At 39.1% G+C, this 14,748-nt stretch overlaps 1 protein-coding gene across 3 annotated transcripts in view; it reads left to right on the top strand.

Annotated features, from left to right (window-relative positions):
* Elapor2 (endosome-lysosome associated apoptosis and autophagy regulator family member 2) overlaps positions 1 to 14,748 on the top strand; it is a 166,425-nt gene that overhangs the window by 125,157 nt on the left and 26,520 nt on the right. For 2 of the 3 annotated variants that reach the window (XM_055612797.1, XM_055612799.1), the window contains exons 12-18: positions 260 to 362; positions 3,217 to 3,354; positions 5,906 to 6,169; positions 6,875 to 7,048; positions 10,041 to 10,230; positions 11,696 to 11,792; positions 12,533 to 12,634. In XM_055612797.1, the coding sequence (XP_055468772.1) occupies positions 260 to 362; positions 3,217 to 3,354; positions 5,906 to 6,169; positions 6,875 to 7,048; positions 10,041 to 10,230; positions 11,696 to 11,792; positions 12,533 to 12,634 (1,068 nt within the window). The remainder of the gene's footprint in view (positions 1 to 259; positions 363 to 3,216; positions 3,355 to 5,905; positions 6,170 to 6,874; positions 7,049 to 10,040; positions 10,231 to 11,695; positions 11,793 to 12,532; positions 12,635 to 14,748) is intronic. The other variant, XM_055612798.1, reaches the window with a different exon arrangement.

Raw genomic sequence — 14,748 nt, 5'->3', positions numbered from 1 at the left:
TTAGTCTCTTATGTTAAGACTTGTCAGCATGAGCCTTTCCCGTCCTTCGGAAGCCGGGAAGGGGTGTGGCATATCATCATGGCCCACAACAAGCGTTTGGCCGGGCAGATTGAAAGAAAAAGGGTCTGTGCTTCCTCAGGACACAGGAGATTAAAGAAAGGAGCTGGGTTTTCAGTTTAAGGAGAACACACAATTTAATCTTGTTTCAAGTTGCGTTCGGAACATATTACTGATATTGAAACTTTAATCTGTCATGTAGACCCCCTACGTCTCTGACTGGAGCCACAGGTTCTGAGCTAGGAAGAATAACGTTTGTCTTTGAGACTCTCTGCTCAGCTGACTGTGTTCTGTACTTCATGGTGGTAAGTGATTGAAAGCAGATTTCAAAGCCTATTGTTCTCTTTCAAGTTTGAATGTATGTATGTAAGTTGGGGTTAAGAATCATTTGCCCTTCCTAGAACTTTGCAAAATATTTTTAAAACACCTAAAGGATTTACTAGGAATTGTATAATAAGGATCAACAAGTTAAGTGTTCATTCCTCATCTTTAGGATTCCCAGGTGACCGGCTAAAGCCACAGAATATTAATTTGTGGAAAATGAGTTTGTACTGATGAAACGCTTTCCCTAATAATTGACTATTTAGCAATTAAAACATCAGAAGGGAAGATGTATTAACAAGTGATGGCAGAAAAAAGTGGGAGGATGAGAATACTGGAAAGAAAAAAAAGTTTTTCTTTTTTAACTAAGACATTTAGACAAGCGAGTTTACCATGCTCATGTTAAATTTGCTTATTTGTTTTCTAGATGAATTTAATTTTCAACTCCTAGCTTGAGAAAAGTAACAAACTGAATTCACCAAGACCTCATGTAGATTTTAGATATTTGTTGGCTGAAATTTTATCATTTTAATTAAATAATGACTTCATAGCTTGTATTTAGTTTGTCTCCAGTGAACTTTTAGTCTTAAAGAATTTCTTCTATGATATCCAAGATACGTGACTATTTGAACATTTTATTTGTGATTGCCAAAGGCTGATGTGCGGACAGTAAAAGGTCATGGATGACCTTCAGTAGAGCCCTCTTCCTCACAATCAGTGAGTCTTCAGTCCTCCCAGCCACGGCCTTCTGTCTTTAACCTACTGAATTGTGCTCAGTGCTATTGGAGAAATTCAGATTCCTGTCATCCCTTGACCAGCTCAGTGATCTCCACCCTTTGTTTCCATCTCCTCTCATTCATGCTACCATCGAGTCATCCTATGAATGACAGTATCAGCAGCAGACATCAACACTTCTCCTATCCCACGCAGTGACTCTTATTTCCATTTCTTATTAAAAAATGTCTTAAAATTAGCATGCACAGTGTTGCTTCATTCTCATGTCTTTCCCCCAACTGCCCCATCTTAATGAATAAGGTTCTCTGTGTATGGGATCTGGCAATGTGCATTTTAGTCATTCTGGCCTCCTCAGCCTTTCTGAGCATACCTCGTCTATAGCCCTTGATGGCACCTTTCTTGGTCTCACTGAAAATTTTGCTGAAAAACTTTGCCCCTTGCACTTTCCACTTCCTGTGCTGTTATATCTAAGCTGGAACATGCTTCTGTTTGCCCTTTTGTCCAGTAACTTCCATACATATTTGAAGCAGCTCTAGCTTCACTTCTTTGTCAATGCTTTCTTATTCCTTTAAGTAAAACTCACAAGTCTCTGTGACGTGTAAAACTCTTTGGGAAACAAACAAAACCCAAACCTACGTTACTTGTATCAGTGCCTTTCTCTCTTTCCCCCCATCATGCTATCCCAAGGGTAGCAGTCTCATGTCATCCAATTAGTCATTCTGTTTCTAATAACGTTTAATTTATTCTTCGATAATTTCACACATATATACAATGTGTTTTGATAGATACCTTCCATTTCTTGTCTCCATTCCCCCCATTTCTCCCTAATAGATCTCTGTCTCTAATTCCATGTCCTCTTCTTTTAAAAAAATCCATCCCGCGGAATCTACTTACTGAGACAGGCTCTCACTATCTAACCTTGTGATCCCACTGTCTCTTCCTCTACAGAGTACCACCATGCCAAGGCTACATGTTATAAGTCATTGTAGAGACGTAGCTTATGACAGAGCTTGATAGCTTTCTTTGTTTTTTTGTGTGATTGGTTTTCTCATAGGAGTTTGAATTATCAAACTAAACCACAAATAAGAATGCTTTACAATGTAAAGTTACATTTACTTATAGTAATATCATAAATTACTTCTTATAACTCAGAAAAATGTTTAATGAAACACCACCCATATGTTACGAACTCCTTTGTGTAAATGGCAAACATGACAGTCTGGTTACTTGCTAATAAAATTTCTGTAGCATGTGGGAATCATTTTTTCTGAATTGTTATCTATGAGGTGAACAGAAGATGTATCTTCTGTTGGCATATTTGCTTAATAATATATTTGATTCTTCTATAAATATTCTAGGAAGAGACAAATTTTGAGGCCATGTCAACCTACTTCCAGCTTCCCAAATAACTAATACAAATAAGTTATCTATTAGAAATTATACAGGAAAGTTTGACTTAAAACCAGATTTAACCTTCATTTTCATTTTAAATAAATTATATGATTGTATTAGTTATTGTATTTGCTTTCGAGTCATATTACTGGTGGCATATTGGTAGGAATACCTCAAATCTACATGGTTATTTTCTTAAATTTAGCTAAGAAAATCAGAAATAAAATAGTTTATAAATGAAACTTTATGGACTTTAGATACTTTCCAGAAGGTATTTCATGAGCATGGGATAACATTTTGGTTAGCCTTCACTTGGGCGAAACTGTAGCAAGTACAATTCAGAGGGAAACTTAGAATTTCTATAAATGGTTCTTTTAGAGTCGAAGAAAAAGTTACAAATTGGAAGTTTTTTATTCAGTGAGGATCCTAGAAGTTTTCTGTGAGAAGTTTGAAATCTTCTCTCTTCTAAAAAAATGTTTTGTAAGTATGTGTCTTAAACACACTATTATTTGGGATTTTTGTCAACATTTTATTGACGTATGCTTGAGGGAGTTTTTAGAGTTGTCAGGTCAGAACAGTTAGTGTGCAACAGAAAAAAAGACATGAATCCTATCCAACTTTTTCCAAATAAAAGTACATATTAGTAATGGATGTGTATTTGTATTAGTACTTAGTTTGTGTTTTATTGTAATTATTTTTCTACTGTTTTAGGATATAAACAGAAAAAGTACCAATGTGGTAGAATCGTGGGGAGGAACCAAAGAAAAGCAAGCATATACACACGTCATCTTCAAGAACGCAACGTTTACATTTACATGGGCATTCCAGAGAACAAATCAAGGTCAAGATGTAAGTTTCAACCGTTTTTTTACTCTACAGCCTCCCTTGGTTACAGTCTCTATTCAGAGCATATTGATCTTTACTGGAGACACTGAAAGCGGTATACAGGAGTGCCATGTGCCCTGTACACGTCATTATGAACTCGGAAAGGGCATGCGTACTCTACATAAGTAGATATGAACTCTGTTGAGGTCGTCACAAGCTATGTGCAGGTGATCTGAGTTTTCTATGCAAATACATTCTGGCCTGTATACAGCGGACTATACATCCTTTAACGACACAACACAAGCCCTTTTCGAGTGCACCCTGAATGGTAAACTTGCATCATGAGCTTCATACAGGGCACTGAAAACTCTATGCGTGGAAATAGGAGGTTGGGGAATGAAAATGTGATATCCGTGTAGAGCATTATACTCTGTGCATGGGACACTGTGAATTCCATGGGGAGAACGGAGAACTTTAAAGCGGCACCATTAGGTGCACACAGTCTTTCGCACACTACTGTCAATTTTATTCCTTTTAAATACAAAGATGATTGTTTGTGGTGATGATTACAAAGCTGTCACTCAAACTGAAGAAGATGCTTCTTTGAGTCATTCACCTTACTATAGAGTGAATTGGTATAAAATGACAACTTTTAATTTTTTGAGAGTATGAATGTATGAAATGGCTGGATTGATCACAAATCTCTTATTTGTTTTGAGATATGAGCAAATACACTTGTTGAAGCTTAAGAGAAAAATTCAATTTTGTTTTTATTTAAAGCTTTCTTTTAAAATATTTGTGAGGTAGAGAAGTTCATAACTTTATTCTCTTGCATCCAACTATTACTATTTGTTTAATATCATTAACTAATATAGTTTATGTTTTGCATTACGATGCTATCTCCTTTTAGAGCGAATGCATTTGTATACAGAATGGTAGGACACTGGCAACCATTGCCTTTCTGTGGTTTTCATCGGTAGCATAGAGCTAATCCTCTGTATGAAAATTCTATCATATATTTCAATTTATGTATGTATGTATGTATGTATGTATGTATGTATGTATGTATGTATGTATCTATGTATCTATCTATCTATCTATCTATCTATCTATCTATCTATCTATCTATCTATCTACTTTTGGAGTATGTGTGTGTGTATTAGTGTATAGTATAGTATATACTATATATAGTATAGTACATCCATGTGTGTTTGCTATCTTTACCTGTGTTTGTATGTGTGTGGATGTGTGTCTTGTGTAGATCAGAAGTCAGTGTTGGAAATCATCTAATTATTCTCAACATTTTTTTTTTTTTTTTGAGACAGGATCTTTCACAGAACTTAGAGCCAGCTATTTTGGCTAGACTCTAGCAGGCCAGAGAGCCCTCAAAACACCTGTCTGTCCCATTCCAATCCCCCAGGACTGGGCTTAGAGAATCCATGCCTAGTTTTTATGTGGCTGCTCGGGAGTCAAACTCCAGTCCTGACGCTTGTGCAACAAGCGCTTTGCCACTGAGCCTCAGGCATGCTATTTGTTGTGTCTCTCCTCAGTGATTTTATTGAAATGGGAACAGGGTGAACGTTTTCTCAGAGTAGTTTCGTTGCAGTGGTGACGCATGTAGCATTTTCTCTTTTCTGTTCAGACTTTCAGTGGGAACCCAGTCCCCAGATTTTACATGACTTCAGTTTTTGTTGTTTTTTTGTTTTTGTTTTTTGTTTTTTGACAGGGTTTTTCTGTGTTGCCTTGGCTGTCCTGGGACCTGCTTTGTAGAACAGGCCGGCCTTGAACTCACAGAGCTCCACCTGCCTCTGCCTCCTGGGATTACAGGAGTGTGCCACCACACCCAGCTTACTTCAGTTGTTCTTTAGGAATTGTTATTTAATATTGACAATATAAACATAAGAGGATGGACTTGGCTCAAACTCTATCTCCTCCTTTATGCCTTTCCATCTTGGTCCAGAAGAAGAGCATTAAGTGGGCCAGGTATGACACTGGGTGCTACGGTAACAAAAACCCAGCCTTAATCCTGTACCATAAGAGGAAAAGGATTCAGGATCTTGCTTTCCCCTGCGACATGCTTCTTTTAGAAATTAGAGTGTATTGCTTAGGGGAAGGGCTTGACAGGGAAAGGAAGGATTGGAGAAGTGATGAGTCTATCAGTAATCACACAGTGTTCGAGTGAAGAAAAGAGGTCCTCACCTTCCAAGATTTCCCAGTGTCAGACTTTCAGCATCTGACCGTGTCATTAAGAGCTTTGCCCGAGTGGACTTAGGTGAGCTATAAAGCTACTCTGCTGTTCCTTTGGACACAGTCTTTAACTGTGCCTGTGCCAGTTATGACATGCCTGATGCCAACAGCAGCAATACATCTGGAATTGCATGGTTGTGGAAAGTGGCTCCTAATGTCAAGATTTAAGGGTTCTTATTTAGAACTATCATATAGGAGTAAAGCTCACCCACTGTCATTAACAAGTTATCAGTCTGGTTCACTCTGTTTATTTTGGTGATGTCAACATAATCATAACTTGATTGTGCAGTTGTCAAGGCAGATGTCATTCTTTCTGCTCTCTCTCTAGAACAGACGTTTCATCAATGATGTGGTGAAGATTTATTCCATCACAGCCACTAATGCGGTTGATGGGGTAGCATCATCATGCCGTGCCTGTGCCCTTGGTTCCGAGCAGTCGGGCTCATCATGTGTACCCTGCCCCCCAGGCCACTACATCGAGAAAGAAACCAACCAGTGCAAGGAGTGTCCAGCTGACACCTACCTGTCCATCCACCAGGTCTATGGCAAGGAAGCTTGCATTCCCTGTGGGCCTGGAAGTAAAAGCACCCAGGTGAGCCTGCCTTTCAGCTATTCTCCAAAGCATAGAAAAGCCAAGTACTTCCTGTCTGTGCATCTCAAGAGGTGGTAGTGGGGTTATGTGGAATTTCTTTTGACTCTGGAAAAATGCTTTTTAATTCTCTTTCCTGTTTTCTCTTCTCTCCCATTAAGTGAGCACTGAATACATGCCATGGAAATGCTAGTTACTAGTGACAAAGTATGAGGGGAAAAAAATGTTCAAATAAGAATGTTTTCAAAAATAATAAAATTGTTATGTTGTGCACTTCCAAGATAGAAGGGGAGCTGCTCTCATAAGCCAGATGCAGGAATGCTATGAGAAGCAACACACACAGCATACAGCATTTTAAGTGTGAGAAAAAAAACATCAGACCAATGGAGGGTCAAGGTAGTTTAGTGGAAGGGTTGTATTGTCTGTGAAAACAGGCTTAATGGAAAGTTTTTACCGTATCTTAAATTATCTTCCCATAAGAAGGTAGTATGAGAAAATATTACTAATTAAAAAAAAAAAGAACTTGACTCTTCTGAACTTTTTGTAGAGACATTTAGAGGTTAGAAGTCCTCTGCATTAATATGACAAAATGTAAATAAGACAAAAATCACTGAAAGATTTTATACCTAGAACTTTTTGGAAATTTTTTTTTAATAACAATTAATAGCTTCTCTGCAATATTATTCATTTCTTTGTCCTTAAACGAAGGACCACTCGGTTTGCTATAGTGACTGCTTCTTCTACTATGAGAAAGAAAACCAGACTTTGCACTATGACTTCCGCAACCTCAGCAGCGTGGGCTCGCTAATGAGCGGCCCCAGCTTCACTTCCAAGGGAACGAGATACTTCCATTTCTTCAACATAAGTTTATGTGGGCATGAGGTGAGTTCTGGCTGTCCTGCGCTGAGACGGATCCGTTTTCCAGTTTTAAGATATGTTCTGGGTTAAGTGACCGGTGACATCTCCATGGCAGCCAACAAATAATATCAGGAATGGGGATTCTTTTTTTTTTTTCTTTTTTCTTTTTCTTTTTCTTTTTTTTTTTTTTTTAATCTTGTTACTTATCATATTGACAGGCAGAGAAAGGATTGCTTTCTCGGCCAGGGTAGTCTCATCTGTCTCTTGGACTGTCAAGTTGCCTATCCAATCAGCTGACCTCCAAGCCTTGTAGCCATGGCTTAGATACACCAAGTCCCTCCCTCTCCCTCTCTCTTCCTGAAAGTGGGAAGTGATAAAAATGGTTAAGCTTGTTAATCTCTATTTTTTTTTTTTTTAAAAAAAAAAAACATAGGTAAAGTATTGTGGTTTGAGAAAGCTTATTGTATTTGGATTCCCTAGGGATAAAAAAAAATACATAGATAAATGCGGGATTTTTGTGAAGAATTGGTGCATGTAATTGTGGAGCCTGAAAGGTCCTGTGATAGGCTCTCTGGGATGTGTAAGGGCTTCAGAATAAGAGAACACTGAAGGCTGACCACTGGGCCTGTTGCGTAAGTCCTGGAGACCCAAGGTCAGAAAACCTGAAGTCCTAATGTTTGTGGCAGAAGGAGAGTGTGGCAGGCTCAGGAAGAAGGAATTCTTGCCTCTGCCTTTTTGTTCTGTGTGGGTTCAGCCAGATGAATGATCCCTGCCCACATTCAAGGCAATCTTCCCATCCCTCAGGCAACCACCCCACTACCAGTCTTTTATGAAGCACCCTTGCAACACTACCCTGAGTTAGTGTTTTGCCAGTTCTCAGTATTCCTTAATCTGCCTGTCTTGATGTATAATATGCATTCTGATTATGTTTTTTTAAAGGAGGGAAAAAAACCCACCAGGAGGAATTCTGCCCAAATTCAAAAGGAAATATACAGGGCCAAATGTTAATTGATAAAGTAGCCTCTGCTGATGAATGTGATTTATTTGGTGGGATGGAAAAAGTAGAATTTTGTTACCATTGTTGGGAGAGTTATGCCACTGTAGGTGCTGTATTTTCATTGCTATGTGAGGTTGTAGATTAGGGGTGGGGGTGGGAGAAAGAGAGATAAAAAGAGAGATGATACAGTATACATACCATTAACAAAGTAAAAAATTTAATATCCATAAGACATTTTTCCTATATCTTTTTCATATTGACCTGTATCTAATCATCTTCACTATCAGATGCTACGATGAACTTACTTGTTCAAATGATGTGAAAAAGATCTGGTTACCATGAACATTTTTAAGTAAGATATGTATAAACCTTTCTTTTCTGAATATTCTGGCTGGCTTTTTGTCAACCTGACATAAGCTGGAGTCATTTGGAAAGAGGGTCTCTCAGTTGAGAAAAAAAAAATGCCTTTATAAGCGTGGCTTCTAGGCAGGTCTGTCAGGCATTTTCTTGCCTCATGATTGGTTCAGGAGGCCTCGGTCCAATGTGGGTGGTGCTGGTTGTAGTATAAGGGAGCAGGCTGAGCAAGCCATGGGGAGCAAGCCAGTCAGCAGCACCCCTCCATGGCCTCTGCTTCAGTCCCTGCATCTAGGTACCTGACCTACTTGAGTTCCTGCCCTGACTTCACTGGGTGATGGACAACAAGCTGTAAAATGAAACAAGCTCCTCCCCCAGGTGCTTTAGGTCACTGCGTTTTATCACTGCAATAGGACCCTGACTCAGACAATACACTTGTCAGGACCTGACTCTACTGGTCGTAATTCAACACATTCACAAGGTTAGTCACTCATTCCGCTTAATACAGGAATACATACCAAACACCTAAATATGAAGCAGTGAATGAGATAATTCCATTATGCTTGCATTTCTCAGTCCCATTTTTATATTACTGCTGTTTGTTCCTTCTGTTTTGTTTTGTTCTGTTTTTTTGTCTTCATTCATTCTCTCTCTGTCTCTGTTTCATTTTCTTTTGGGTGAGTTTGCTGTGTATCCCAGGCTGGCCTGGAACTCACTACCTAGTTCAGGCTAGCCTCAAACCCATGTGGACACTGTAGGCATAATCTAGGCCTACCTTGTTGTTATTCTCACTTGTTTTCTTTGTAATTTCTTTCTCCCCCCCCCCTGAGTACTTTCAGCTATTTTCTGTTATGTTCTTGTCTGCAACAATTTAGTAAAAATATATTTCCCCTGTTTTGTGATGAGAAAGCCTTATGGAGGGAGAAAATTTATACGTTAGAATTGCTAGTTGCATTAAGAAAGAGAACTATTTATGTTTCATGTCTTTGTGTATATACTTTAAGGTCAATAAAATAGCTTTTCAATTTTCTTTTTACATTTCTTTGTAGAAATTATGGACCAAGGTAGTTCTTTGCAGTGCTCTGCAGTATATTTAAACATTACATAAATACAACCAGCCTCAGACTGAAATGTTAACCTCTTGTTCACTTTCATTCTCTCAAATTATTATATAAATGGATATACCACTGTGTCCAAGGGTAGGTTACTAAGACACCTGCAGTGATCAAGAGTGTGGAGTTTAGATGTCCTAGGATGCTGTAGCAATGTAGCTTTTAGGCCTTCAACCATACTCATTAAGGAGAAGGGAGAGCGAGTTTCTTCCTTGGCATTCAAATCTTCAGCAGCAGCTTGCTGCCTCCACTGAATGCCTACGAAACGAACATTTCTTAGATGATATTTATTTCCTGGAGTTCTATGGCTTTCATCCAAAACAGACGATTCGTGTAGTAGGAGGACCAGTGTGTCTGGAATAACTTCATCAGCTCCCACCCTGGACTGAACATTGGGATTGCCTTGAGTCCGATGGGCAGGCACCACCCCCAGAGCAACTAAATGAATCAAATGAGGATCTCCGTGACGAGGAGAAAGCAACCATTCTGATAAGAGTCACAAGGTTAAAGACTGACACCAGTGAAGCTTTCACTTGTGGCTTTGCTTTCCTAGGGGAGAAAGATGGCTCTCTGCACCAACAATATCTCAGATTTTACAGTCAAGGAAGTGGCGACAGGGTCAGATGATTACACGAATTTGGTTGGAGCATTTGTGTGCCAGTCAACTATTATTCCTTCTGAAAGTAAAGGGTTCCGGGCAGCCTTGTCATCCCAGTCTATCATTCTGGCGGACACATTTTTAGGTAAGTTTTCTTTGGCTAGTGTATGCATGCCTGCATTCATTCCTATTTTACCATAATGATAACTTATCATCGTACTGCTGTTTACCACACATGATTAAAGCCTGCAGACCAATAAATTGTCATTTTTCAAAATGGTTAAAAATCCCACAGGAGTGAGGCCTGTTGGTCAATCTCAGAGTACAAGACGGTTCTTCATTTTCATATGGAATTCTATGGGACATAATGTTTATGAGAGTAGGTGCCTTTATTCGGATTCTTTAGTTTAAGGGGGAAATAGGGAGATGGCTCAAGGGTTTGCTGCACAAAAGTGAAGAGTTTGGAGCTCTGGTGCCTATATCAAACCCCTAGGGAGGTTAGGGAAAGGTAAGTTCCTGGTGCTTAATGGCCAGCTCACTTAGCAGAAATGGTTGGTTTCTAGAGGCCAGAAAGACTGTTTCAAAAATAAGAGAGTGATAGAAGATATCTCAAGTCTACTTCAGCCTCCATATGTATACACATGGATGTGTGTATCTGCACAAAAGGATACGTTCCTCCTTCATATAAAAAAATAGAAGTTCTTTGCAAAAATCTAAAGAGCAGTTAAGTCATAGTATGTTCTGCCATGCTTGATTGTCTCATTTCATAAGGGCACCGGTACCTTGAGTTTTGTTCCTTCTGTCTGAGATCCTATAATATAGGGAAGCTTTAAGAGGAATATAGTTTTCTAGTGGTTTTTAGGAATCAAATTATGTGTAACTGCTGGGATGGGTTAGAACCTGATCTGAGAACATTGCTGTGGACGCTGAATGTACTGAGCTTCAAATTTCAGCACCAAGGTCAGCCACCAGGCTCTGGCTCAATGCCCTAAATTTGATTCCACCAGGGATTTACCTGTGAGAGGGGAAACCCTGTCTTTCTGATTATACAAATTTGGGATTTTTTTCCTAGAAAGAATTAGGGCAAAGTTTTCTCCTTTATTTCCCTTTTTTGGGTGGTTGGGTAGAGGTTGTGGATTCCGCATCCTGCTCAGCCAGTAAAGTTGTCTGAGCTGCAGACTTTGCAAAATAAACATGTCTGCATTGAAGGTGAGCAAAAATTATATTAGCAAAGTAATCTGTCTTTACTGATAAAACTCAGCAGAAGAGCACAATATTGTCATCGATTTTGAAACATTAGAACCACAAGGGGCCTTAAAAACCATCTAAGACACTGTATATATCCCACAAATTTTTGAAAAACAAAACAACAACAAGAAAACCACACGGGGGGGGGGGGCAGTGAAAGAGCTAGATTATACGGCTGAGGTTACAATCTTTTCTTCTGGAGATGTTGGAAAGTTCTTAATTTTACCTGGAATGTCTTATTTTAATATTTTTAGTGAGGGGACGGTTGTCAAAGGAAAAGTATTCAGCACCCAGATGTGCAGAGATTAGGTAAGCATAAGTCTCCCCTGCTGCCTCAGACTTTATTTTTCAATGTCATCCAGGAGTCACAGTTGAAGCTGCCTTGCAAAATGTTAATATCAAGGAGGATATGTTCCCAGTGTCCCCAAGCCAAATACCAGATGTGCATTTCTTCTACAAGTAAGTGAAGATATTTTTTCCTGGGACTGTTTTTTTAAATAACGATCTTATACATTGGAATCTATGAATTTTAGTTCTTATTCTGTTATAATTTCCTAGTGGCATAAAAGAATGATAATGTCACTTCGCTGTGCCTAGCATGGCAGCTTGTACTTAATGGACAATAAGAATGTGACATTAAGTGGCTTGGTAAAAAGTGAGAAACAGAATATGTAATATATATTATGTAATTCATGTATTACATAATTCATATATATATATAATATGTATTATGTAATTTTATGCATATATACACACATCATGCCATACACACAGATATACACACACACACACACACCTTGCACACACACACACACACACACACACACACACACCAGACACTCTCTCTCAGTCTCTAAAATTAAGCAATCAGGAGACTTTGGTCCATGGCCTAAGCAGTGATTGCTTCTTATTTACATATCAAAACATGTTTCGATATTGACCCTCCTCTGTTTCTTTCAAAAAGTTGTTTTTTTAATTGTGATTAAAACTACAGTAATTTTACTAAATGCCTTGACGGAATGGACCATCTTCACCTAGGCAGTGAAAGTCAGTACATTGAATTTGTGTTAAGGTCCAAATCAGTAAGCTTTAATACGTTTTCCCTTTTTGTTTGTTCATGGACCATTCTGTAGGAGATGCTTTTGTCCTGGTCATTTGTCTTGTATTTTATCTTTGATCTAGTTCCTGCTTTATAACAGGTCTTCTACAGCTACCACCTCTTGCATTAATGGCCGATCGACTGCTGTGAAAATGCGGTGTAACCCCATGAGACCTGGTGCAGGGGTGATTTCAGTCCCCAGGTATTCACTTTGGCTATGGGGTATTCCACGTTGAATTTCATTTTAGAAGCAAAGCTGGTCTGTTACCATTAAAACACATTCTTTATGGAAATAAAGTAAGAAGAGAACAAGAGGACCGGTGGGTTTGTTGTAGGGATATGTCAGGGCAATGATTTAAATGAAAAGATTCTCATCAGTCTTACTACTGGCCAGTCTCTTTAATGACATTCCCTTGTCCCATTTGCCTTCCTTCAGTGTCCTTTCTTCAAAATGATTTAGGCAACAAACAAGAAATGACACTGTTTGTGGTCTTGTGTTTGTTCTCACTGTTTCTCAGTTTCCTTTGACTGGATTGGAATGTTCCTGGTTCTTAGAACTAGATCAACATTTACCTGCCTGGGTGTTAAGTCATTGGACTAAGTAATCTGACTCTCTCTCTGAGTCACGATTCCTTTATCTGAAAGGGGTTGGGTTGTTGAAGACAGTGTTCAGATCTATTTTCAAGCTCAGGTTTCTGAGGAATTAGAATCATCAGGGTAAATCTGGCCTGTAGAACATAATGCCGAATATTCAACCGATTGACACGGAGGTACCAGCTCTCTGTGGTCTGTATTCGATCTATTCGATCTCTTGTTAATTTTGGTGCCAATATTACAACATTATTCCTAGGCTCTGAAAACTATTAATTTGTATTCAGCCCACTATCTCCACAAGGAACACTTAACTGCCTCAGTATTTTCAGTGTATTGCTCAGGATGTATAATCTTCTTAGAGTTAAGGGACATTATTGATGATAGTTGCTTGTTCAACTTAAGCCCATATATATATTTGGTTTCTTGAGTTGGGGTTTCTCTTTGTGATAGAACTCTGGCTGTCCTGGACTCACTTTGTAGACCAGGCTGGCCTTGAATCCACAGAGATCCTCCTGCCTCTGCTGGGGTCAAAGGTATATGCTACCATGTCAGGCTCAAGACCATTTATTTAAAAAAGAAAATGATTTAATGTTTTCTGTAACTTCGTTTGAGAGATTTTTAAAGCTCTCCTTTTTATGTCACATGCTGTTCTATACCTTGAACTACTGTGGATTCTATTGATGATAACATCAGTAAATGGTGCGGCTGCCTCATTTGGGGATATACAGGCACAGCAGCATTCGCTTCTCACCAGCTCTATCTCCGCATAACTGTACCAATTAGTGATTATTATTATTTTTTTACCTATTCGAGGTGAGAGAAGAATGTGACGGAAGGATAGAAGCATAGACCATAGATAAAGGAACAGAGAGAGATGGGCACTCTTGGGTTACAGAGCATCCCACTGCTGGAGTTTCCACTGCAAACTAGAGTGTCTATGGAAAGACGCATGCAAAGATTCCAGGAACAGAAGCACCTCTCATCACTCTGGTGTTCTGCTGGGTCGTTTGAGTTCTGGTGCTCATTACATTTACTAGAGCCTTCTGAGGTCCTTTTCTAGGTTTTGTACTAACCTCTCTGGGTCTGGCCTGCAGAGTCCATCTGGGTGGCTTTGGCTTGCAGTGCATTTTGACATCTTACCATAAATAAAGCATCACTTCATGGGGTTAAAGGCTGGCATCTCATAAGCATATGAACATGACATTTTTCTTTTGACCTGCAGCAAGCTTTACCTCTTAGGAAACTTTACTGTGTTCACCAGGGTTTCTCAGGATCACCTACAGTAGAAACCTTAGACTATCTCTTGTTAAAATTGATTTCAGAATATTTGGGTGATGAGCATGGTATTATTTCTAAAGAGAGACAGCAACTGAAAGCATAGTAAAATTGGAGGGCTGTTTCTGTTGATGAACATAGATTTTGCTTGTTCCATCTTCCAGAGACAGATTCTCTGGTATTATTGGCTGCATCTCTGTATTTTGAAAAGCTGACTTAAAATGCAGTATTCGTGGCGGACTGCTTCCCACAGATCTTGATAATTCATTTGTAGTTAGCCGTGATGAACACTAAAGCATGCAGACAACTGCTCTGGGGAGCTATTGAGTCCTACAGTCAGCATGAGGACTTTTGGTTTTCTCTTGAGCGAATTTCCCATCAGGGCACAAGGGGGAGCCCAAGGATCAGAACAGGAAAGATAGCAGCTTGTCCTCAAATAATTAGGTT

The sequence above is a fragment of the Psammomys obesus genome, unplaced genomic scaffold (assembly GCF_907164565.1).
Source record: "Psammomys obesus unplaced genomic scaffold, mPsaObe1.curated_primary_1811, whole genome shotgun sequence".
Classification (NCBI taxonomy): domain Eukaryota; kingdom Metazoa; phylum Chordata; class Mammalia; order Rodentia; family Muridae; genus Psammomys; species Psammomys obesus.
The sequence above is the reverse complement of the archived record's forward strand: the minus strand, read 5'-3'. Positions and strand labels throughout refer to the sequence as shown.